The sequence below is a fragment of the Lasiodiplodia theobromae genome (assembly GCF_012971845.1).
Source record: "Lasiodiplodia theobromae strain AM2As chromosome Unknown scaffold_7, whole genome shotgun sequence".
Lineage (NCBI taxonomy): Eukaryota > Fungi > Ascomycota > Dothideomycetes > Botryosphaeriales > Botryosphaeriaceae > Lasiodiplodia > Lasiodiplodia theobromae.
In genome coordinates this window covers 28584-48971 of record NW_023336563.1, presented here as the reverse complement: position 1 = coordinate 48971, position 20388 = coordinate 28584, and the positions used below count along the sequence as shown (strand labels likewise).

The window sequence follows — 20388 nt, the reverse complement described above, 5'->3', positions numbered from 1 at the left end:
ATCCGACACAATGGCATCAATAGTTTGCTGGAGGCTCGAGATCCGTGGCGGCGCGCGCATGGGAAATTGCGCGCATAGGATCGGGATCTCGGAGGGGCGCGATTGGGCTGCGGGTCGAGTCTTTGCATGCTCCGGGGGCGTGAACCGGGGCGGTGTTGGTGAAGAATAGCAGGTGGGTGGTACGGAAGGTGAACATTGTACATATGGCACAGGGGGACCGATGAGTGCTCGCATGCGGCGCCGCAGAGAGGCCGACGGGCGCTTCGCACTGGCAATTCCAGGACTCTGGATCGTTGGGTGGTGTCCCTCTTTTTTGCATGGCGCGGCAGCAGTTGACGGCGAAGCTGCACGGGACCGCCTCGGATTGCGTTTTGTTGGATCGGCCCTCGGCGTGCTCCCTCTTGAGGTGATGCTGCGACAAGCTGCCGTCCCCCTGGCCAGGCCGGCGGTACCCAGGTATCTATCTTACAAGTCCCCTGACATTGTGACCCAACGGCGACGGCGCTGCACCGCACACGAAAAAGAAACGCAGGTGGCACGCTGTTGCCTCATCCGGCAAAGCCGGCGTGGGAATCCTCACCTCGTGGCGGGGCGCGGCCGGAGGGTTGCGGCGGCGACAAGCGAAGGGGGAGGGGCAGCGTGTGCGTACAAAACGGCTGCTGGGGGCGGTGGCCCGTGGGCGAGGGCAGTTTTGCGCATCCCACACGCATAGGCAGCGCGCGCTTAATGCTGGCGCGTTTGACACCATTGCTAGAAGGCTGGCAGAAGCATCGCAAGAACACGCAGCGAGTCAGCGCCACCACGCCGTCGCACTGTGCCGGCCGCTCCCTGTCAGCCCTGCTGCTCACTGCAGCGACGCGGGTGCCAGACGTTGCCCACTCTCGCGCCTCTCTGCTGGAAATTTTCCCACAGCCCCTCCAGGCCTCGGAGCTCCAGCGTCCAGTGCGACTCGAGGCCTGCCATGATAAACACTATGTGACTGCTGGCCTCCTGGTTCGGCGTCGATAGCTTGCTTCTGCCCTGCCCCTTCGCTGATCCTTCAGCGCTATTTGTTTGGCCAGCGTGCCGTTTCTCTCAATCCGAAGCGTTTCGTCCTTTCCCGTCTTGGCTCTTCTCCCAGTCTGCTCCCCGGCATGGCCTCGTCTTTCTTTGCCGACCTGCTTGCACAGAAACAGCCGCAGTTCCAGACCCACAAGGCCCTCATTGCCATCGGCCTGCAGAATGACTTCTGTTCCCCCGACGGCAAGCTGCCCGTGACGCAGCCGCCGGGCCTGCTGGACCGCATCAAGCGGCTCGTCCCGACCTTTCGCGAGCACGCCGGCCACGTTATCTGGGTCCGCACCGAGCTGGACCCCAACAGGCCGGTGGACGAGGCCGACGACGCTGATGCCATTGTCACCAGCGCCCCTGACGAGAGCCTCAGCCCCGACGACGACGGCATCGGTGGCGCTGACTATGACCCGCAGTCCAGGCAGGGCTCACGCCGCCGCCGCACGGCAGATCTGCTCAAGCGCGTGCAAGCGAGGGCCCAGAGGGTCGAGAGGGAGATGGCCGCCCTGCAGGAGGACGAGTTGTTTCTCACCCGGGGCTCGGGACGCCAGGTCTGCGTGGCGGGCAGCCCGGGGGCTGACTGGGCTGACGATATTGCGGACGAAATCAAGCCCGCCGACACCCTGATCACCAAGACGCGCTACTCAGCCCTCAAAGACACGACCCTGCTGCTCACTCTGCGCGCGAAACTGATCACAGAACTGTACGTCTGCGGTTGCATCAGCAATATCTCCGTCTACGCCACGGCGGTCGAGGCTGCCCGCCATGGCATCGAGATTTACCTGGTCGACGACTGCGTCGGCTACCGCCAGCTGCATAGGCACCAGGAAGCCATCCGGCAGATGGTCGAGTACATGGGCGCCCAAACCATTTCCAGCGCTGATCTGATCGCCCAGATCACGGGCAAAGCAGAGAAAGGTGATACCTCTCAGGCTCGCAAGGATGACAACGATGACGACTTGGATGACATGCTGAAGAAGCTCAAGCTGCAAGACAAGGATCAATCCCAATGCAAAGGTTCCTCATCTCCGCCGAAGCAAGCTGAGATTGCGAGCAAGCCCTCGTCCGCGAGCGCCGTTGCAATCTCGGCCACCCCACTCGAGGTAGCCGACAGCGACGATGCGTTGCTGGAAGAGGCTACATTGCTTCTGGAGAGGCATTCGATCCGCTCTCGCCCACGTGGTGAGCCGCAATTGCCATCACGCAGCTCAGACTCAGTCAGATCCAAGGTTCGAGTACGTCGAAAACCTCCTCAGAAGTCACAGTCACCGGAAAAGTCGAATAGCCCACAGAACGACGGCGAGAAGGGGAGTGGACCATCGTCAAAGGATGATCAAAGAACAGCGGCCTCAGCTGCGAAACTCACAGGTGGCGAAAGCAGTTCATGCGAGATTTTGAAGTCGTCATCGTCGCGGCCCGACACGCCTCAACCTGCAGCGGACAAAACGACAGCCCCCAAGGCCGAGACAGCCAGTTCACAATCGCCCAAGCCGTCAACATCACGATCGAGGAGGAAGATCCAAAACCTGGCTACTCTTCCCACTGTAGGCCCCTCGGACAAGATTGGTGAAGGCGATTCTCGGATTGTGTTCAACTTCCTCCCCGAGTCGCTGCGTGCGACTGCAACACCAGAGAAGACGTTTGAAGAAGTTGTTTTCTACAAGCTTTACAATGAAGTGCGGTGGCAGAAGATGCTGCACAACCAAGGCGAGGTACCTCGCCTCGTATCGGTGCAGGGTGAACTGGGAGCAGATGGTTCGATGCCGGTCTACAGACATCCCTCGGACCAGTCACTCCCGCTGCTGCATTTCTCCCCTGCCGTGTTACGCATACGAAAACAGGTCGAGGAGCTCGTCCAACATCCAGTCAATCACGTCTTGATCCAGCTCTACCGAGACGGGCAAGACTACATCTCGGAACACTCCGACAAGACGCTGGACATTGTTAGAGGCTCCAGTATCGTCAACGTCAGCTTCGGTGCACAACGTACCATGCGCCTTCGTACCAAGCGATCAGCAAAGGCTGACGACGAGGCTTCGTCTGCTAGGCAGACTCAACGTGTACCAATGCCACACAATTCTGTCTTCGTTCTGGGTCCACAGACGAATATGCGTTGGCTACACGGCATCAACGCCGATAAGCGCCCCCCGGAGGAGAGGTCTGATCCAGAGAAAGATTTCGGCGGCATGCGCATAAGCCTCACGTTCCGTCACATTGGCACTTTCCTCAGCAACGATTCGACCAAAATCTGGGGCCAAGGCGCGACGTCCAAAACCAGGGACGCCGCCAAGCCCGTCATCAACGGCGACGAGAAGAAGACTGAGGCCCTCATCCGCGCCTTCGGAACGGAGAACCAGGCCACCGAGTTCGACTGGGAGGAGACGTATGGCCGGGGCTCCGACGTCCTCCACTCGCGGGACCCCCCTCCCGAGACACCGACCCTGTACACGTCGCACAGTGCCGTCGAGAACCAGGCCGTCCTGCTCTACCTTGGTCAGCTCGGGCTTCAGTACAGCCTGGTCGAGCCGCCGCCCGTGCGGCACAGTGACGACTTTGAGCGTCGCAGCATCTGCTTCCGCGACACGGACGCCCTGAACACCGAAGTGTGTGGCGGCCCCCTCATTCTCGCCTACCTCAAAACCCATTACTCCCAGCCCACCCAGTCTTCTCCCGCGACGGGCGGGCCGGATGACGACCAGAAACGCCGAGCATCAGACGGCGAGCCCGGCGCTGCTGCTGGAAGCGTTAGCCGTGCCGCAGCGGCCGCGACGCAGACGTACCTGGCGCACGCCGCGCACCTCCACCGGCTGTGGGCCAAGTACCTCTGCGCCACGAGCACCGCGCCGCAGTCCCCATTCTGCTCCTCCTCCCCCATGTCCTCGCAACGACCCGCAGCCAAACAGCCATCATCGCACGAGTCGCCGCCGCCGCCGCCCCCGTCTTCGTCATCGCATCCAGCCCCCACGACCACGACCCCGCCCCCCTCCTCCTCCCCCTCATCCTCCCCCTCATCCTCCCCCTCCCCCTCATCCATCCCACCCGAACTCGCCCGCGCCCTCAGCATCGACCTCGCCGCCCTCGAAGAAACCTGCCCAACGACCCGTCTTCGCCGCAGCACCACCCACCACCACAGCAGCACCGGCAGCATTCAGTCCGCCGCCTCGCCCTCGTCGTCGACGTCAGCGTTACCATCGTCGTCGTCGTCGTCGTCGTCCCTCTCCCCTTTCCTCGCCGGCGACGTCTTCTCCGTCGCCGACTGCGCCGTCTGGCCCCTCATCGATGCGCTCAGGCGGAGCGGCTGGGATGGGTGGAGCGATGAGCGGTGGCCCGAGTTGGTGGGGTATTGGAGGGCGTTGGGGGAGGAGAGGGGGTTGGTCGATTGCGGGAAGGTGGATGGTGGGGTTGAGGGAGGAAGCAAGCAGGTACAGAATAAAAAGGGGGATGAGAAGGGCGAGGGGGAGGGTGTTGTGGATGGTGAACCGAGTGGGGCGGTTGAGAAGCACGGCGATGGTGTGGGAGCCTCGTCGGCGGTGGGTGAAGGCGCGAAAAAGGAAGGGAAGGTGGTGGAGTGAGTTTGGTGATGAGCGTTTTCTTTGGTCTTTTCTTTCCCTTCCCTTCCCTTTCTTTCTGGGTTGAGATGTCTGACTATGGGACTTTCTCTGGTTCCTGCAAAATCAGCGATGTAGCGTGCTGAATTATGTGTCGTCCTGCGTTGTTGGTGCAATGTGCTGAGTGATCGACGGCTTGTGATGGTACGCGTCGCCTACTATTCTGAGTCTTGCTAGTGTTCACTTTCTTGAACCTTGCCTTGTCTCCATGTTCAACTGACCTCCTATTCTCTCTGAAGCTTCTACTGAATGGCATTGCGTGTGCAGACATGTGTCTGAGCCGAAGGCCAGTTGATCTGTTATTGTATGTACAAAACGCCTATAGACTTCCGAAACTAGCAGATACTACCGATTTTCGCTGCGCGTGCTAAGATGTCCGTCGCATGCGCATGGGACTTCGTCATCTGCTGGAAGACTTATCTGCTGGCCCTGCGTTCAGTCACCCTTCGTAGGGGGATGGATCATGTGTCCTGCCACATCATGTGGAGCAACGGGAGCAAGAATCTTCGGCGCTGGTATACGTATATATTGTACACGAACTAGTCGTTGCTATCTTTCTTTCTTCAGTCAAAGGCACTACATATCTATAGAAGCCTTATTTCAACACCAGGCATACTGCGTGTTCTTTCGGCGTCTGAAACCGAAATTACCTTTAATAGACTTCCGCGGGAAGCACGCAGCAGCAAGACTCGAGTACCGCGCTGCCGTCTGGTTTGTTAGCTTGCGGAGACTTTGGAGAATGGCGGTCTTCTGCGTTGTTGTGAGATCATGTGGCTCAGCATCATGCTCGGATGCTGGACAGCAACATGACGTTTTTTTTTTTTTTTTGACGCTGCTATTGTTTACGGTTGCGACGATGTGTAGTGATCACCCCAAGTGTATCCAAAAACTCTTTCTTGCTTTGTCCTCTCCTCACACGAGGCAATCGAGGCTGCAGATTCCTGCGGAGAATAAACTCGTTTTATGATCAACTGAAGTATTGTTTCTTACTTATCAAGAAGACTGTGGCCAGTCTTCGTCTGATATACATCTGTATAGATCATAGAGTCGATGAATGTTCTACTAGTTTAACAGCCATTCCAGGCTAGGTCGATTATGTTGTGAGTTGAAGAAAGAAAACAGTGGAAAAAGAAATGTGCCAGCAGGAAATATCAGATTAAGACTCGATTTGGTTTATCGTAGAGCTATTGAACAAATTATCTATAGGGGTATGGGCAGTCTTCGTCCTTGGCGACAAGGGCAGAAGAATACAAGATCATTATGGAACGAGACCGGTTCTATTTTTTTTGGTCCGTCTTCCGTTAAAAAAATGGAAATGTGTGAAGGGGTATCATCTACAAGTCTTCTTTTCTCTTTCCCCATAAACGCCGTTGCCCTCGTGCACTTTCATTGAGTGGGACCTCCGCCGCGCAATTTACTTACCTCGTTCGCGTCCCTGACGAACCATAGACTCCTAACTCTTTTTCTTCTCCAAGAAATGATTTCAACTTTTTCTCCACTCCATCCAATGCAGACTCCAACTCAATCTCACACCTCGATATCAGCCCCTCTCTCCCCGAGTCACGGCACGGCCTCTTCAGTCCAGATCCACAATCTCACTCCTCACCTCATCCTCTTCATCCCGTATGTGCCGTGGCTGCTGCCGTCCACTCTTTTTCCTCTTCGTAGTATCCTGGCGCTTCGGCGGCGTCTTGACCGGCTCCTCAGCCGCAGCGCGCCCGAAGCTCCAGCTGCTGAACCGATCGCCCCACGTCTTGCTGCCCTGCCGCTGTGCCATCCTACTGCTGCTGCCCCCAGCTTCACTGCTCCCGCCGTTCCCCACCCACTCCACGTCCTCGCTGAACAGGAACGACGCGTCGAAGGCGTCGGTCTCGGCCTCGGTGGGGCTGGGGGCGGAGGCGGAAGGGGCGGAGACGACGCTGCCGTTGGTGACGGACGGGCCGGCTTCGAGGAGGGCGCGGCGCGGCCGTTTGCGGGAGCGCGGCGCAGGCTCGGCTGGGGTGGTGCTGGTGGGCTGCTCGGAGGTCCAGCGCGCAATGACGGCGTCGTCGGCGGGGGAGGCCATGTTGTGGAAGGAGGCGTGGTGGCCGCAGCCGTCGCAGGAGAAGGAGGATGTGACCTGAGGGAGGGAGGAGATGTGTTAGTTTGGGGGAGGTGTTGTGGTTGTGGGGCTAAATGTATGTTGGTATCGGAGGTCTGGGCTCGAGGGAGAGTTTGGGTGGGGGCAGCTTTGGAATAGGGTGGTTGCTTTCGGGGAAGTTCATGGAGGAAGCGTTGGGTGAAAGACGCAAAGATTCCACGTTGAGGCGGGGCGGGGCTGGTCGAGTGTACCTTTAGCGGGTGTAGCATAAAGCGCAGACAAGGGCATTTGGGAGATAAGAGAGACTCCTTGTGGTTGCAGGGCCCGCGCGGAGGGGTGTAGTTCATCTGCTTCCAGATGTTCTGCTGAGCGGCGTTGGAGGGCATGTTGGTGGTGTGGTGAAGAGCAACAGCATGCCACGAGGCGAAGAAGACGCGCTGGTGGACTTTAGGTTCGGAGCCAGAAGCACGCGGTGGCTGGGCTGGCGGCCGCTCGCGAAGGCTGGAAGTCATGGCCGAGCTTTATCGATAGCGCGGCTGAACCCCGGCCTTGGCGAGCTGCTCGCGGCATCCTATCGCGAACTTCAACGCGAGCTCGCCGCCTTCGCTCCTCCGAGCCTCACCTTCATTCTCTAGACCACCCCACCGTCGTTGAGTCGCAACCATGCCGAAATATAAGTTTTCCCCTGTCCGATTCTCCTCGCATGCTTACTGACTCTGTATCCACTCTTTTGTAGGTCTCCGCAAAACCTCCGCATCGCGCCGCTTGACCCTCCGCTAACACGCGCCTCACCCTCTAGGCGATTACTGCGATGTGTACCTTACGCACGACTCGATGAGCGTGCGCAAGGCTCACAACAACGGTCGTAATCATCTGCGCAACGTCGTCGAGTACTATCAGCAGATTGGCCACGAGAAGGCCCAGAGCGTCATCGACTCCATCACCTCTTCTTACGCCGCTGAGGGTCAAGCGAACCCTATGCTTCAGCACGCTGCTCTAGGCGGCCCCGGTGGCTTCGGTCCTCCCCCGCCCTTCGGCTTCCCTGGTGCGTCCACGATCTAGTCGGACTTGTACATTCGGAAAAGAGCAGCAGGATGCTGATGCGACAGGATGATCATAGGCGGCATGCCTCCACCTCCATTCGGCATGCCAGGCGCCCCAGGAGCACGTAAGTCTCACGACCAACACTACTATCACCACCATGATCAGAACCATCACCACTACAACCACAACCAAGACAATCGTCGCGGCGACTACCATCGCTACGGCTCCTCAAACACCACTTCTAACCGCTCGCACAACACGACAGCCCCCGGCGGTCGCGGCATGCCTCCGAACATGCCCCCGAACTTCGCCATACCGCCCCCTGGAGCTCCCGGTGCCCCTCCGCCAGGCGCGCCCGGCTCTCTTCCTTTCCCGCCGCCCTTCCCCCCGACCGCAGCTGGTGGCGCCGCGCCGCCTGGCTCCTCCGGCTCGCCGCCGGCCGGCCTGCCTTTCCCGCCGCCTGGTATGCCCCCGCCGGGCATGCCGCCGAACTTCTCGTTCCCGCCCGGCGGCATCCCACCTGCTGCGTCGGGTGCTAGCCCCGTGCCGCCGCCCGGCGCGTTCCAGCCGCCCCCTGGTATGGCGCCGCCTCCCGGAGCTGGTGGCCCGCCTGGTGTTTGAAAGTAAGGGGTTAAAGACGAGCTTGAGAGAGATTTGGTTGGATTGATGATGGGCTGGGTGGGTGGTGTTCTATGGCGTTTAATTTCGAACGGGCTAGGGTTCCGACATCAAAAGCGATAAGTCAAGATATGGGCTTCTTGAGCTTGGCCGAGACCAGGCTGAAAGTAGGTATTCAGGACTCTGCGTAATCAAGTATGGGCATTGGCTTACTGTCGTTCTGGCAGACAGCGTTTGAGGGTATGCGAAAAGATGAGTTTCTCGTGATAAGTATGATTCCCCTCGTGTGAGATACGTTAGTAGCAGCGAGTTGTCAGTCGGGTTATACAAATACACTCGAAGAAGTATTCACTTCGATTCTAATGCATCAATCAAGCAAGCGTTAAGCAGCGGACTTCACTGAATCATGAATTATGCAAATGTGGGCCGAAAGAGAGAATGGTATTGTGAGAGTATGTAAAGTACTCCATCCATTCACTTCATCTCCATCCCTTTCTGTAGACCACCTTGGGTTCTGCCTAGCTGTTCCCAGCCGGTGGTTTTTGACAGTATCATCAGTGTCTGGCATGAAGCTTTCAGGCCCATCGCCCAGGCGTACCCAGGCGTGAGGAGCAGCCATCTTCTAGCCGCCCCTGCGTGCATCAGAGCAGTCCGCACCGCGCCTTCTGCGTGCTCTCAGCATCGACAGTAATGCTCGCGCGCCCACCCACGGAAGTGCCGCGTCAAGCAAACGGCATGGCTGTGGTAGGCATGCCTGCCGATGCGGCTGCAGCTTGGTATGTAGTTCATGTTTTTCGTTTTTCTTCTCTTCTTGTTGCTGTGTTCGTCTGGCTTGTTTTCTTTGCAGCGGTCGCGGGATGTTTCTTTAAGAGTAGATTGTCGGTGGTGTGGTAGTGGACTTGCTGCGGACCGAGACAGAGAAATGGGTTTTTATACTTCCCGCAGATAAAGAAAAGGCGCGCATCGCTCAGCTGCGCGATGTTGGGTATTTTCTTTCATGGTGTGGAGGACAGGTGACTCGGGGAGGTTGTCATGGGGAGGGAGCGGATGTGTCGTGGTGCGTGTAAGGGGTGGATACGTGGGGGATTTGGTGTCACGCAAACGCGGAGCGGAGCATGTGCGAGGACGGTTTCTTTGAGGAGTATGTTGAGAGAGTGGGTTGGCAGTGTGGTGGATGGGGGAACGTCATCTTTTGACGTGGTTGGAGGGAGGCTGGGTCGTTTTTGGATCTGGTCATTGCTGACGCGGAAGGGCGCGGAGTGGAGTATGACGGATTGGGGCGGCTGAGATTTAGGAATAAAAGGAGGGCTCCAGTCAGAGGTTGGTTGCTGTCCTCGCAGTATAATGCAATTTACAATTTTTCAAATGGATATTTAAAAAGATCTCTAATCGTACGGCTCTTTTATTTATTGAACTCTCAAGCCTCCACGGCGCCTTCGTCCCGTACGAGCTTTTAGCTTTACAAAGCTCCTATATCCTAGAGTTTATATTCTACTATACGCTATAGTGGATTTGTGGATAACTTAGCTAGCTAAGTAGGATATCAAGGCACTACCCGGTTGGGCGCCCTGTGAGTCCATGCGCCGCTCATTCAGTGAATCCACAATACGATCATTCATCCACATTGTGCCACAGTTGATAACGATTTACGTAGGCTAATATTGCCGAGCTACGTACAGTTCTACGATTGGCTACTTTATCGCATTGCCCCACCTCTTTCGCTGCAACCTTAGCTGACTGGGCGCTAAGCCACAGTCGCATGTTTGAATCCCCTTTTCCAAAGCCTGCCCCATACAAACGGACGTTTCCCGTATCTACCACATCACTTTCATCGCATCATTTCTGGCCTCCTCGACTCAAGCCAATTTATTCTACAATCCATTATCTCGTACATACAAAAGCTTTGATTCCTGAGGATCTCCCAGACCTCCCATTTTGCCGTGCACGAGTCTCCCAGTGGGCTTGGATTGTTACCTGGGGGAATTACTCTTGCACGCCTGTCTGTTCTATACGGAGCTTTCAACCTTTCGATTCCGATAGCCATGGGGGAATCGGCTTATACGGCGCATCGCACCGTGCGCACTTTCGCCCCAGAAGATCAGATGGCTCTTGTACCTCAGGATCCACTCCAAACTGCGGATCTTGATGAAAGTTCACGACTTTCTTCCATCTCGTCAGAGGGCAGCTCCTCAGAAACGATTAGCTCCATGCTGCAAGGCCATCGCAACCAGGACCTGGACGATACTACTTGGATCAAATCGAAAGCAGACCTCGACACCTGGTTCACGAAGGACATAGATGACTGGAGAGATCTCGTAGCGCCCTCTCCATCCGGCGATCTGGATAGTTCCTACCTCTGCTCAAGATGCGAGGCTCTTGATCTCGGCACCTTTTTTGACCAGGAGGACGGCCATCTTGAACTCTCTTTCGACATGTCTCGAATGGATCCAGATTGCACTTTCTGCTCATCTATGATGGTGTATCCAGGTGGTTGGCGAGGCTACTGGGTGGCGGATCCTTCTAGACGAAGCTTTCAAAGAGTCCTCCGAGATCATCGCTCTAGCTCCGTTTGTGGCTTATACACGATCAAGCACGCTCCTTGCACATTAGGAGAGTCCCAGTGGCCCAAGACGCCTCATGCCATCGACTTCCAGGAATTTAAAGAATACCTTTCTTGTTGCACAAGCGAACATGGCGACCTTTGCAGAGCAAGAAAAATGACTCCTGCTGACATGCTTCGGGTTTTCAACTGTACTACTCGTCAAGTAGAATATGCTTGCCCTGGAGTAAAATACGTTGCATTAAGCTATGTCTGGGGAGGAGTAACTTGTACCAAGGAGAGACTACCTCAAACGATCGAAGACGCCGCGATTGTTACTGTCGAACTTGGCTACAACTATCTTTGGGTCGACCAACTATGCATCGACCAAAACGATCCGAATAAGATAGTATACATACAGCAGATGGACCGTATCTACCATAATGCAGAGGTTACGATAATCGCGGCCGCTGGGGACAACGCCGACTATGGAATTCCTGGAGTCAGCAGCACCCCCCGTGAAGGACAACGTTGCTTTAAAGTCGGCCGCCACTTACTGTTAGAGCCCCAGAACGAGGCGTTTTCGAGACTTTCCAAATCGACGTGGAATACAAGAGGGTGGACGTTTCAAGAAAGGTTGCTGTCAAGTCGGCGCCTTGTGTTCACGAACAGAGAAGCATATTTCTCCTGCGCTTCTAACTCAGACTATTACGGGTCTGAAGGCCAACCGCCCCAAGTCCACCATCTACAGCGGCGGTACTTAAGAGCACATGACCAAGTTCGACGTGTTTCCTTTCCATTTTGCGGCGAGGCTGGATTACCGGAATTGACGTCCCTCATCCGCGAATATTCGTCTAGAAATCTCACCGAACCGTCCGACGTGCTCGATGCGTTTTGGGCCGTCTTTCGAATGTTTGAGCGAGCAAAACGCCCAATATACCATATATGGGGAGTACCAATGCTGAGCGCGACTGCAAGGCGAAATCCGAAGGATCCTAAAGATGAGTCTTGTCGAGACACATTTCTTTACGGACTTTCTTGGAAGAAAAGCGAAACGTCCTCTCATTCATTTCAAAGAAGACCCGGTTTCCCAAGCTGGTCCTGGACGGGATGGATCGGTGAAGTCGAGTACCCATCTTCAGGTTGGTATAGTGGTCAAGGTAGCAATGTTTCACTAGAAGTGCAAAGTGGTGCTGTTTTGTCTTTGGACGATTTTGCAAGGCAGCCATATCTAAGGGAACAGCCGGACAGGATTTCGCAGTTCATCTGTCTTGATTCATGGACTTTCGACGTGAGACTGTCGTCTTCCAACGAACCAGTCCCGAAAATTCGCGCCGAGGTGGAGTTGAATGATGGAACACATGTTTTTTGTGATACGGAACTTTTGACCATCGCAAGTCAGGGAGTCGACCACGAGAGTTTCGAACAATTTCGAGGCAAATACTACACCGGGATTCTTCTGCGCCATTCTATACAGCATTCACCCCCACCAGTTTTGTTAGTTGAGGAGATAGGTGATTTGGCTGAACGCATTGGGAGCATTAACCTTGGAGCTGCAGAATCTCTGGACGGACAATTGGTGTGGGGTCCCGGGGCTCCTTACATTAAAGAATCTCTGGAGAGACACTCTGCTCATTGGGGATTTGTACCTGCGCAAGACCTCGTACGGAAGACGCAGAGAAAAATTCGCCTTCGATAGTAGTGCAGTAGCCCTTTCTTTTCAAGGTGTTTCTGTGGCGTTTGATGGTGTAGGATGAGTGTATTCAGCTTCACTAGCGGGTGATACTGTGTTCTTTTTTTTCTTTTTTTTCTCTAAGAGGATTCGTTCATTGTCAAATAGCGTGAGTTGTGTTTACCTGACGTTCACCATCATATTCTCGCCTCTTATGCGCTAGTTGTCAACTGTTCCCACATAAACAAGCAGTGAGCATCTTTATTTGCAATACGGCATCTTTCGAACAAGTAAGGACTCGACATTAGTAGTAGACTAAGCAAACAAATTTACATTTACTTGATTTAAATTCCTATCCACGCTCGTTTAACATTGTGCTGCAATGTTTCTTAAATCGTCTCCCCGTGTGAGTTCCCCATGCTTATAGTCCCCTCCTGTCGCCGATGGCTAACGTAGATTCGTTTTTTGCTCATATCATAGGTAGCTGGAGCTATCATCCGGACGAGAATGTAGAATTAAGAATTCTACGTACACGTCTGACGATAGCTGCAACTACCTATATATGTTAATTTTTCTAAAGCAGAGCTGGGGCATAGTTATACTATATTCTAGAGCCCTGCTGTTCTTCGCGCTAGCCACCGGCTGCAGCACCCCTCTGTAGTATCTATGCGGTCCAGCAAGGCGAAATATTACATGGCGAATGCAACAAAACACGGTACAATACCAGGGTATTTATCCAATATTACTGTCAAGAGTCCTGCCATACTTTCACGGTTACTTGAGTGTCCTATCAATGGGTACAACATTTTTGCTTCGGCCACGGTCTTTGAGACACGGCATCTGAAGGGCATGCCAAGGCCGACAATATAAGATAATCCCGCTGAGATCGCCATCAATAATGATTGCGTTACTTCCCTTTCCCCGGATTTTCATTGCGTGCTTCAGCGCGATTGGTGGCATTCCCCGGGGGCGGGGCTTCAGGGATGTTGCAGATCCGTACATGTACTTCCCCATGGGCCCCACGACATCCGGTCTTCGGTACAAATGGAACCGATCGGGCCTTGCAGCTCCCACAAAAAAGTAAAATAAACAAGGAATTAAGTTGAGGAAAATGTATATAAAGTCCAAAAGCTATACTGTTCCGAAGCACTCCAGTCTCAAGCCTTACTCGAGCAATTGCCAACATGCCGTCCTCCGCGGCCTTCTTCAGTCTCGTTCTCTCGGTTTCTGCCGCAGTGCTTCCTCGGCAGACCGAGGACGAAGTCATTGTCCTTGAAGCTCCATCTGCTCCGCCCGATGACCACAACGTTGTTGATGCATCCTTCCAATCCTACTCAATCGAGTTCAATTACATGCTCGACTACGCCGGCAACAACTCGTAAGCCATCAATTCGAATTTCGAGCAAACGAATCCGCCAAGCTGACAATGACCAGCCACCCAAACGAGTACTCGATCCAGATGCTCGAGAACCTCGGAACGCTCGCAGGCGCGTACCCATACATCCGGGTCGGGGGCACGACGCAGAACCGCAACGTGTACTACTCCAACCAAACGGTCGCACTGAACCAGACATTCACGAATCCGTGGGACGACCAGCCGAGCCGTCTGTCGACGGGGCCTGACTGGTTCGAGTCGTTCCAGCAGTTCCCAAAGGGCACCAAATACATCTACGGCCTCAACTTCTACGAGGGCGAGTGGGGCCTGAACAACACGGTCGAGCAGGCGATTCCAGCCTGGCTCGCCATGGGCGACAGCCTCTACGCGTACGAGATCGGGAACGAAGTGAACGGTAAGTCCACCACCTCCCTCCCCCTTCCTCACCCTCAGCACCACACCTTCCTCCCCCTCCTCCTCCCAACCCAAACACTGCCTCACCCGGCTAACCTTCGTTTCCCCCCCACCCCAGGCTGGGCCAGCTCCTCCCGCCGCCCGGACAACTGGACCATCTACGACTACATCTCCGAATGGATCACATACTCCGAAGCCGTCCGCGACGGCATCCGCGCCCAACCCGGCCACTCGTCCGACACGCCCTATTTCCAAGGCTGCGCGTACGTCGCGCCCCGCGCCCAACACCTCGCCAACAGCACAACCTGGAACGTCGCCAACACGATCCGCCTCGGCATGGGCGACTCCCCCATGCTCCGCTCCGTCGCCGACCACGACTACATGGGCGCCAACTGCGCGGGGGCCCCCGTGCCGACGCTGCGAGATAACCTGCTCGACCACCACCACATGACGTCGCTGGCGTACTGGCACGAGGCGCTGGGGGCGCAGACGAGCGAGTTGGGCGTGCCGTACGCGCTGGGCGAGACGAATAGCATTTCGTGTCAGGGGACGGCGGGCGTGTCGGATGTGTTTGGGGCCGCGCTGTGGGCGGTGGATTATGTGTTGTATATCGCGGGCTTGAAGGGGTTGGGGCGGCTGTACTTCCACAGCGGGAGTGTGTATCGCTATGCGCCGTGGCAGCCGACGACGATCAACGGTACGGCGCCGTACGCGAAGCCGTTGTATTATGGGAACTTGTTCGCGGCGCAGGCGCTGGGGGGGAGTGGTGGTGGTTCCGGTGGTGGTGGTGGTGTCGATTTGCAGGTTGTGAGTATTTTGAACGAGACGAGGCAGACGGCGTACGGTGTTTATGAAGGGGCGGAGCTGAGGTCCGTGGCGGTGGTTAACCTCGAGATGTTCAACTCGACGCAGGAAGAGGAGGAGAGGGTGTATACGGTCTTCAAGCTGCCCGAAGATGTCGATTGGGATGGCGCTGAGGTGCGTCGGTTGACTGCTCCCGGCGTCGAGGTCAAGACGGGCGTTACGTATGCGGGACGTAGCGTCGATGATGATGGCAAGCTTGCTGGTGAAGAGGAGGTGGAGGCGGTGAAAGATGGAGAGGTCCGTGTTGGTGCGGGGGAGGCGGTGTTGGTCACTTTGTGAGAAGGGAGGTGATGCGGCTTGTCTTCCTGCTCAGGTCGTGTGCAGAGAACTTTCGGACTTGTTGTTTCTTTACACGTACTGTCGCTCTTTTAGCTGGACTTCATACTTTCAAGAATTGATTTACTCAGAGCTCTGCCCAAAATTCTTTCGTCAAGTCATGATTTGATCTAAACAAGCTTGTTGTACAGTGAGAGGCTTCTTGGCGCGAGTGAGGATTGATACCTAAAATCATCCCTAGAGGGTCATATCAAACATTTAAGGCTGAATAATAATAGCAGGTGACCTATTCTGATGCTTGCATTCGATATGAATGAGTAGATGCAGGAACAGTTGCGTTTTCGTGAAGTGACAGGCCCAAGACGCGCAGCTCGGTCATCAACCAACCGATTCAGTCTATTTCAGGAAACTTGGCCGCAGGGAGGTTCCAGGAACGGCGCGATCACCCATGCGCCACGTGCCGTGCGTGCATATGCAGCTTGCATTTCCCCTCTTGATTGCATCTTGCGCCACATCAGCTGCATATGGATCAGCATTCTCCCGCGTGGCAACGAACGCCGACCCACTCTCGGCCCGCAGGAGTATGCAGACGCCAAGAATGTCAGTCGCCGATCAAAGACTTTGCTTACCGATTTCCACGCTGTGTTCCGACCCTTGCCGGAGGGGAGACAAGCCATGGGAATGACTGGCCTGGATGGATGTCTATCATCTCAGGAAGTGTGTTACGATATGCGAAGCACTACAGACGGAGATCCTATGGAATCAAGAGCTCTGTATTCTAGAAGTACATACTATGATCACACCAAATATACCCCACCTCCAAAACAGCGTTCGGCCCCCCTCCGCCGCGCCAACAAAAAACACCAAACCTGACAAGAAAAAAAAAAAGATCACCAACCCAACCCAAACGCCTCCCCCGCCACCGCCCGCGCCATCGCCTCATACCCCGCCACATTCGGATGCAACTTATCACTACTATACCCGGGCCTCAGCGCCTGCCCCGCCGTCCCCTTCTGCCCTGCTCCTGCTGCCCCCTGCATCCCCATCCTCGGCCCCGTCCCTGCCATCCCTCCCTTCTTCCCGCCACGCAGCACCGCATCAAAATCCACCACCGCATCGAACCCCGCTTCGTTCCGCCTTATCCACCGATTCACCCGCTGCCGCGCCGCCTCCTGCGCGTCGTTCCACCCTTCCGTCCCGCCGAACGGCGCCAGCGTCGCGATGTAGACGCGCGGGACGTCGTGCGCGCGCGCGCGGTCGAGCAGCTGCGTGTAGGCGCGGATGAGGGCGGTGGCGGTGTTGTTGGTCGTGTTTGGGTCGTCGGAGTCGTCGGAGTCGTTGGAGGAAGAGGAGGAGGACCGGATGTCGTTGATGCCCTCGTAGATGAGCAGCGCGCCGACGCTGGACGTGGCGCCGACGTCGCTGCCGAAGCGGTCGAGGGCGCGCGGGCCGACGCCGTTGCGGAGCACGCGGTTGCCGTCGATGCCGCGGTTGGCGATGGCGAGGGTGTTGGTGGAGGGCGCGGATTGGAGGATCGGGAAGAGTTGGTCTGGCCATCTGTGGGACGGTTTAGTGGGGTTTGTTTTGCTTTTGGGGAGAGGGAGGGGGGATTTTGGCTGACCTGTTGTTTCCGTTCAGCGTGCTGCCCTTGCCGTCTGTGATGCTGTCGCCGATTATGACGAGGGTGGATGCGGCATAGGGGGCTAGGACGTCGACGGCGGAGAGGTAGAACCTGCAAGAAGGGAGGTCAGTGGGATGGGCTCTGATACGGGGGGAAAATCTGAGACTTGCCAGCTATTGGTGCTCTTTTTGGATTTGTCTGTGAAGTCTTTGGCCTTTACGGCGTTGCCAAGGGTCAGCCAGGAGGTTGTGTAGCTCGATGAATGCATCGAAGGCTCCCGCCCCTCCTGGCCGTCCTTGAAGTACATTGACACTGTCAGGTTGGAGTCGTTGTCCACAGAGAGATCGATGGGGTCAGAGGTTTCTAAGCCGTTGGGAGGAACGGTGACGGACTCTTCCCCGGAAAAAGTCACAGTGTGCACCGTGTCGGGTTTGATGGCTGAACCCCCAATTCTTGAGTCGTCGGGGAAAGCAACTGTGACGGCCGTGATGGATAGGTCATTTTCATTGAATGAATTGGAGATTTTGAGGCGAAGTTTTGAGCCGCCGAGAGAAACGTGCACGTCCTGGCGTAGAGTAGTATTCTTGAATACCCGGCCATCTGCATCCTGCACTCGTTAGGACTGAAATAAGAGCAATGTTGAAGATTCACGAACAAACTCTCCCGATGGTACGTGGTCGTCAATGGCATTTTGCTGTGCGGCAGCCCATGACGTCACCCAGTGACTCCGATCTCTTGCTAAAGGAATGGACAACACGTGGGCAAATCGAATGCTTAACAAGCAAAGAAAGATGAGAAGGAGTGGGTGAGGCCACATCATGTTGGCGGTTCCCCTGCAAGGTACGCTGCATTACTGCAAGGCTGAGGGGCTGATGTCTTATAAATTTGTCCTTACGCGGAGAAGAAACCATCATCATCAAAAACCTAATGCGTCCTCCATCAGTGCGCATACAGTTAAAAGAATTCGATAGTACTTTTCTTCTGTGGATGGACTATGGACTCAAGTTGCCGAAAACTTGAAACGGAAGTATAGAGTGTGCTCGGTACAATCATTCACCGGAAGTAGAGTAGGGTTCATTATTGCCGATGTCCGCTTCGGGATCTGTGGCGGGGTTGCCTTGCCTCTTTAGGAAACCATTGAGCGCTATTTAGGCGCGGAACGTAACGTTCGCCACGGTGACGGTTGTCCGGAACGTATCGCTTGCGTACTCGGGGAAACGGATGCATCCAGAACTAGATGTACGGCAGTAAATCTCAGCTTTTCGGGCTTTGACGGTCGGCCGAGCTCTCCACAACATGGGCGGCCTTTGTAGATGTTGCATGTATTGTGCGGTTCATCTGCAAAGCCTGATGATGCCGTTATCCGACGAATTACCTACGAATTACAGTATTTGTCACAATTTCCACGAGACAGTACTGAGCTGATTCGACACGTCGAAGCCAAGCTTTGGATTACATTTTTGTGGTAATACGCGACGAAAAAGGAAGAGATCTTCAAGCTCAGAGTAGGATGGAAGCACGTAAACCTATGTGAGTCCGCCGTTGCTTTAGGCAGAAAAGCCTTCGCACGACAGCCGCCGCACACGGCATGATAGTGCAGTGGAGCTGTAAATTACAGGAGAAGTGACATCATCGAGCTTACCTATGTAGGAGCATTATATTCGCACCAGGTATTGCAGAAAAGCCGAATGGAAAGAATCGCAGTTATAAAAGTCGGCTGATGAGGTTGATGAAATTGCCTGTGACTTTAAAGCAGGAGCGGATAGATTGGGAATGAATGTAAAGCGTGCAAACGGATTATAAGAAAGATTTATTTATGTCTGAACTGATATTCTAAGTATTAGTAAACGAGTATAAGAAGCAGGCAAAACAAGTTCGGCAGCAACTCACACAATGGAGTCTTGAGCAGGAGGGGCGTTGGTGAGAAACAGGATCTCGTTCCAATCTTTGCTTGCAACAGCTAAGCTAGGTGTATATTTTGAAGATACATACTTATTACGTTAGTATCTCTGTTCACATTCAATCTCTATTCTGAGTGAAATAAAGCCACGCATGTCCCATTAGGTTCCTGAGCGCGCCCTGCTTTAAACGCAGTATTACCTATACGGACTTGGTACCCTGATACAGAGCTTCTTATATCTACCGCCGATGATCTCCCGCAGTGTATGCCTAGCGACAGGTGTAAGCTATGTTGCGGCCAATCATCGTCCGTTCTATCCCGACGGCATCACCTATCACGTGTCCGAACCACTTGCCCGTCCGACTACTCTACATAGTACTTCTCCCATGAAACCAGTCTGACCTTACTCGACCGCACTTTCCCACTTTCTCTCGTTTGGAATCCCAAAATCACCAAGCGCAATCCCGAGGAGCATCTCACACACAGTCTTTCTCAGTCTGAGCACCAGCAAAGCGCAAAATCCGCGACAGCAGCCAGACCGGACCACCTCAGCACGTCCCGACTCATACCGCCCAGCCAATACCGCCTCACCTCCACCCCGGCTGCTGCAACATGCACTCTCCTTCCGAGCAAAAGCGCATCAAATGCGAGAAAGAATTTGCAGAGAACACAATGCGCAAGGGCGAAGGCAGCACCAAGGCCATCCTTCACGCCGTCAGCATCCGATACGGGTCCGACGGCGGCACTTCCATCGCGACCACCCTCTCCACCACCCTCGGCTACATCATCAGCCCGGGCATCAACGCGCCTGCTCAGCAGCAGACGGGAAGCGCCGACGACGAGCCACCCGAGCAGGAGCACGATGCGCACCCACGCAAGCGGGAGATCGTGGAGAAGATGGCGGAGTTGATCGCGCAGGCGAAGGCGCTCGGGGAGATGACGGAGATGGCGGGTGAGATGGCGGATATGTTGGAGGAGATGTCATGGCAATTGAACGAGACGGCCGCGGAATTGTTGGAGCTTACGAAGTTGCCTGGTGTTTGAAAGAGAAGATAGTTAACAAAATGCCTTGGTTCCGTGAGATAGATTTGTTTGGGAAGGAAATGCACTTGGAGAAATTGCTTTTCATTGTGGAAAGCCCTGAGGGAGCAAGAGGGAACAATGAGCAAATTCTAGAGAAGGAAAAAGAACGCATGTCCAATCAGGTTCCTGAACGCGCCCCGTTTCAAACGTAGCGCCGACATGTGCACACTTGAGATATTAATACTGGCCTTTCTTATATTCAGCGCCGACAATCTACCGCAGGCCTACTTAGTGGTTGTGTATG

At 55.1% G+C, this 20388-nt stretch overlaps 6 protein-coding genes across 6 annotated transcripts; 4 read left to right on the top strand and 2 right to left on the bottom strand.

The window, feature by feature from the left end:
* Window positions 1–1133: 1133 nt before the first annotated feature.
* LTHEOB_2684 (Isochorismatase-like protein) lies at window positions 1134–4622 on the top strand (the record flags this gene model as incomplete). Its single annotated transcript, XM_035511523.1, has 2 exons — window positions 1134–2285; window positions 2343–4622. The coding sequence occupies 2 exons, from the start codon at window positions 1134–1136 to the stop codon at window positions 4620–4622; spliced, it is 3432 nt and encodes a 1143-aa protein (XP_035363410.1).
* Window positions 4623–6234: 1612 nt separating this feature from the next.
* On the bottom strand, window positions 6235–7124 carry LTHEOB_2683 (uncharacterized protein; the record flags this gene model as incomplete). The annotated part of the gene is made up of 2 exons (XM_035511522.1): window positions 6235–6777; window positions 6990–7124. 2 exons carry the CDS (start codon window positions 7122–7124, stop codon window positions 6235–6237), a joined length of 678 nt encoding a protein of 225 aa, XP_035363409.1.
* A 448-nt stretch (window positions 7125–7572) lies between these two features.
* Window positions 7573–8403, top strand: LTHEOB_2682 (U1 snrnp complex component protein; the record flags this gene model as incomplete). Its single annotated transcript, XM_035511521.1, has 2 exons — window positions 7573–7783; window positions 7859–8403. The coding sequence occupies 2 exons, from the start codon at window positions 7573–7575 to the stop codon at window positions 8401–8403; spliced, it is 756 nt and encodes a 251-aa protein (XP_035363408.1).
* Window positions 8404–13795: 5392 nt separating this feature from the next.
* On the top strand, window positions 13796–15543 carry LTHEOB_2681 (Glycoside hydrolase family 79; the record flags this gene model as incomplete). The annotated part of the gene is made up of 3 exons (XM_035511520.1): window positions 13796–13989; window positions 14046–14401; window positions 14519–15543. The coding sequence occupies 3 exons, from the start codon at window positions 13796–13798 to the stop codon at window positions 15541–15543; spliced, it is 1575 nt and encodes a 524-aa protein (XP_035363407.1).
* An 887-nt stretch (window positions 15544–16430) lies between these two features.
* Window positions 16431–17851, bottom strand: LTHEOB_2680 (Extracellular GDSL-like lipase/acylhydrolase; the record flags this gene model as incomplete). The annotated part of the gene is made up of 4 exons (XM_035511519.1): window positions 16431–17097; window positions 17162–17272; window positions 17467–17761; window positions 17821–17851. 4 exons carry the CDS (start codon window positions 17849–17851, stop codon window positions 16431–16433), a joined length of 1104 nt encoding a protein of 367 aa, XP_035363406.1.
* A 1822-nt stretch (window positions 17852–19673) lies between these two features.
* On the top strand, window positions 19674–20105 carry LTHEOB_2679 (Chemotaxis protein; the record flags this gene model as incomplete). Its single annotated transcript, XM_035511517.1, has 1 exon — window positions 19674–20105. One exon carries the CDS (start codon window positions 19674–19676, stop codon window positions 20103–20105), a length of 432 nt encoding a protein of 143 aa, XP_035363405.1.
* Between the last annotated feature and the right edge of the window lie 283 nt (window positions 20106–20388).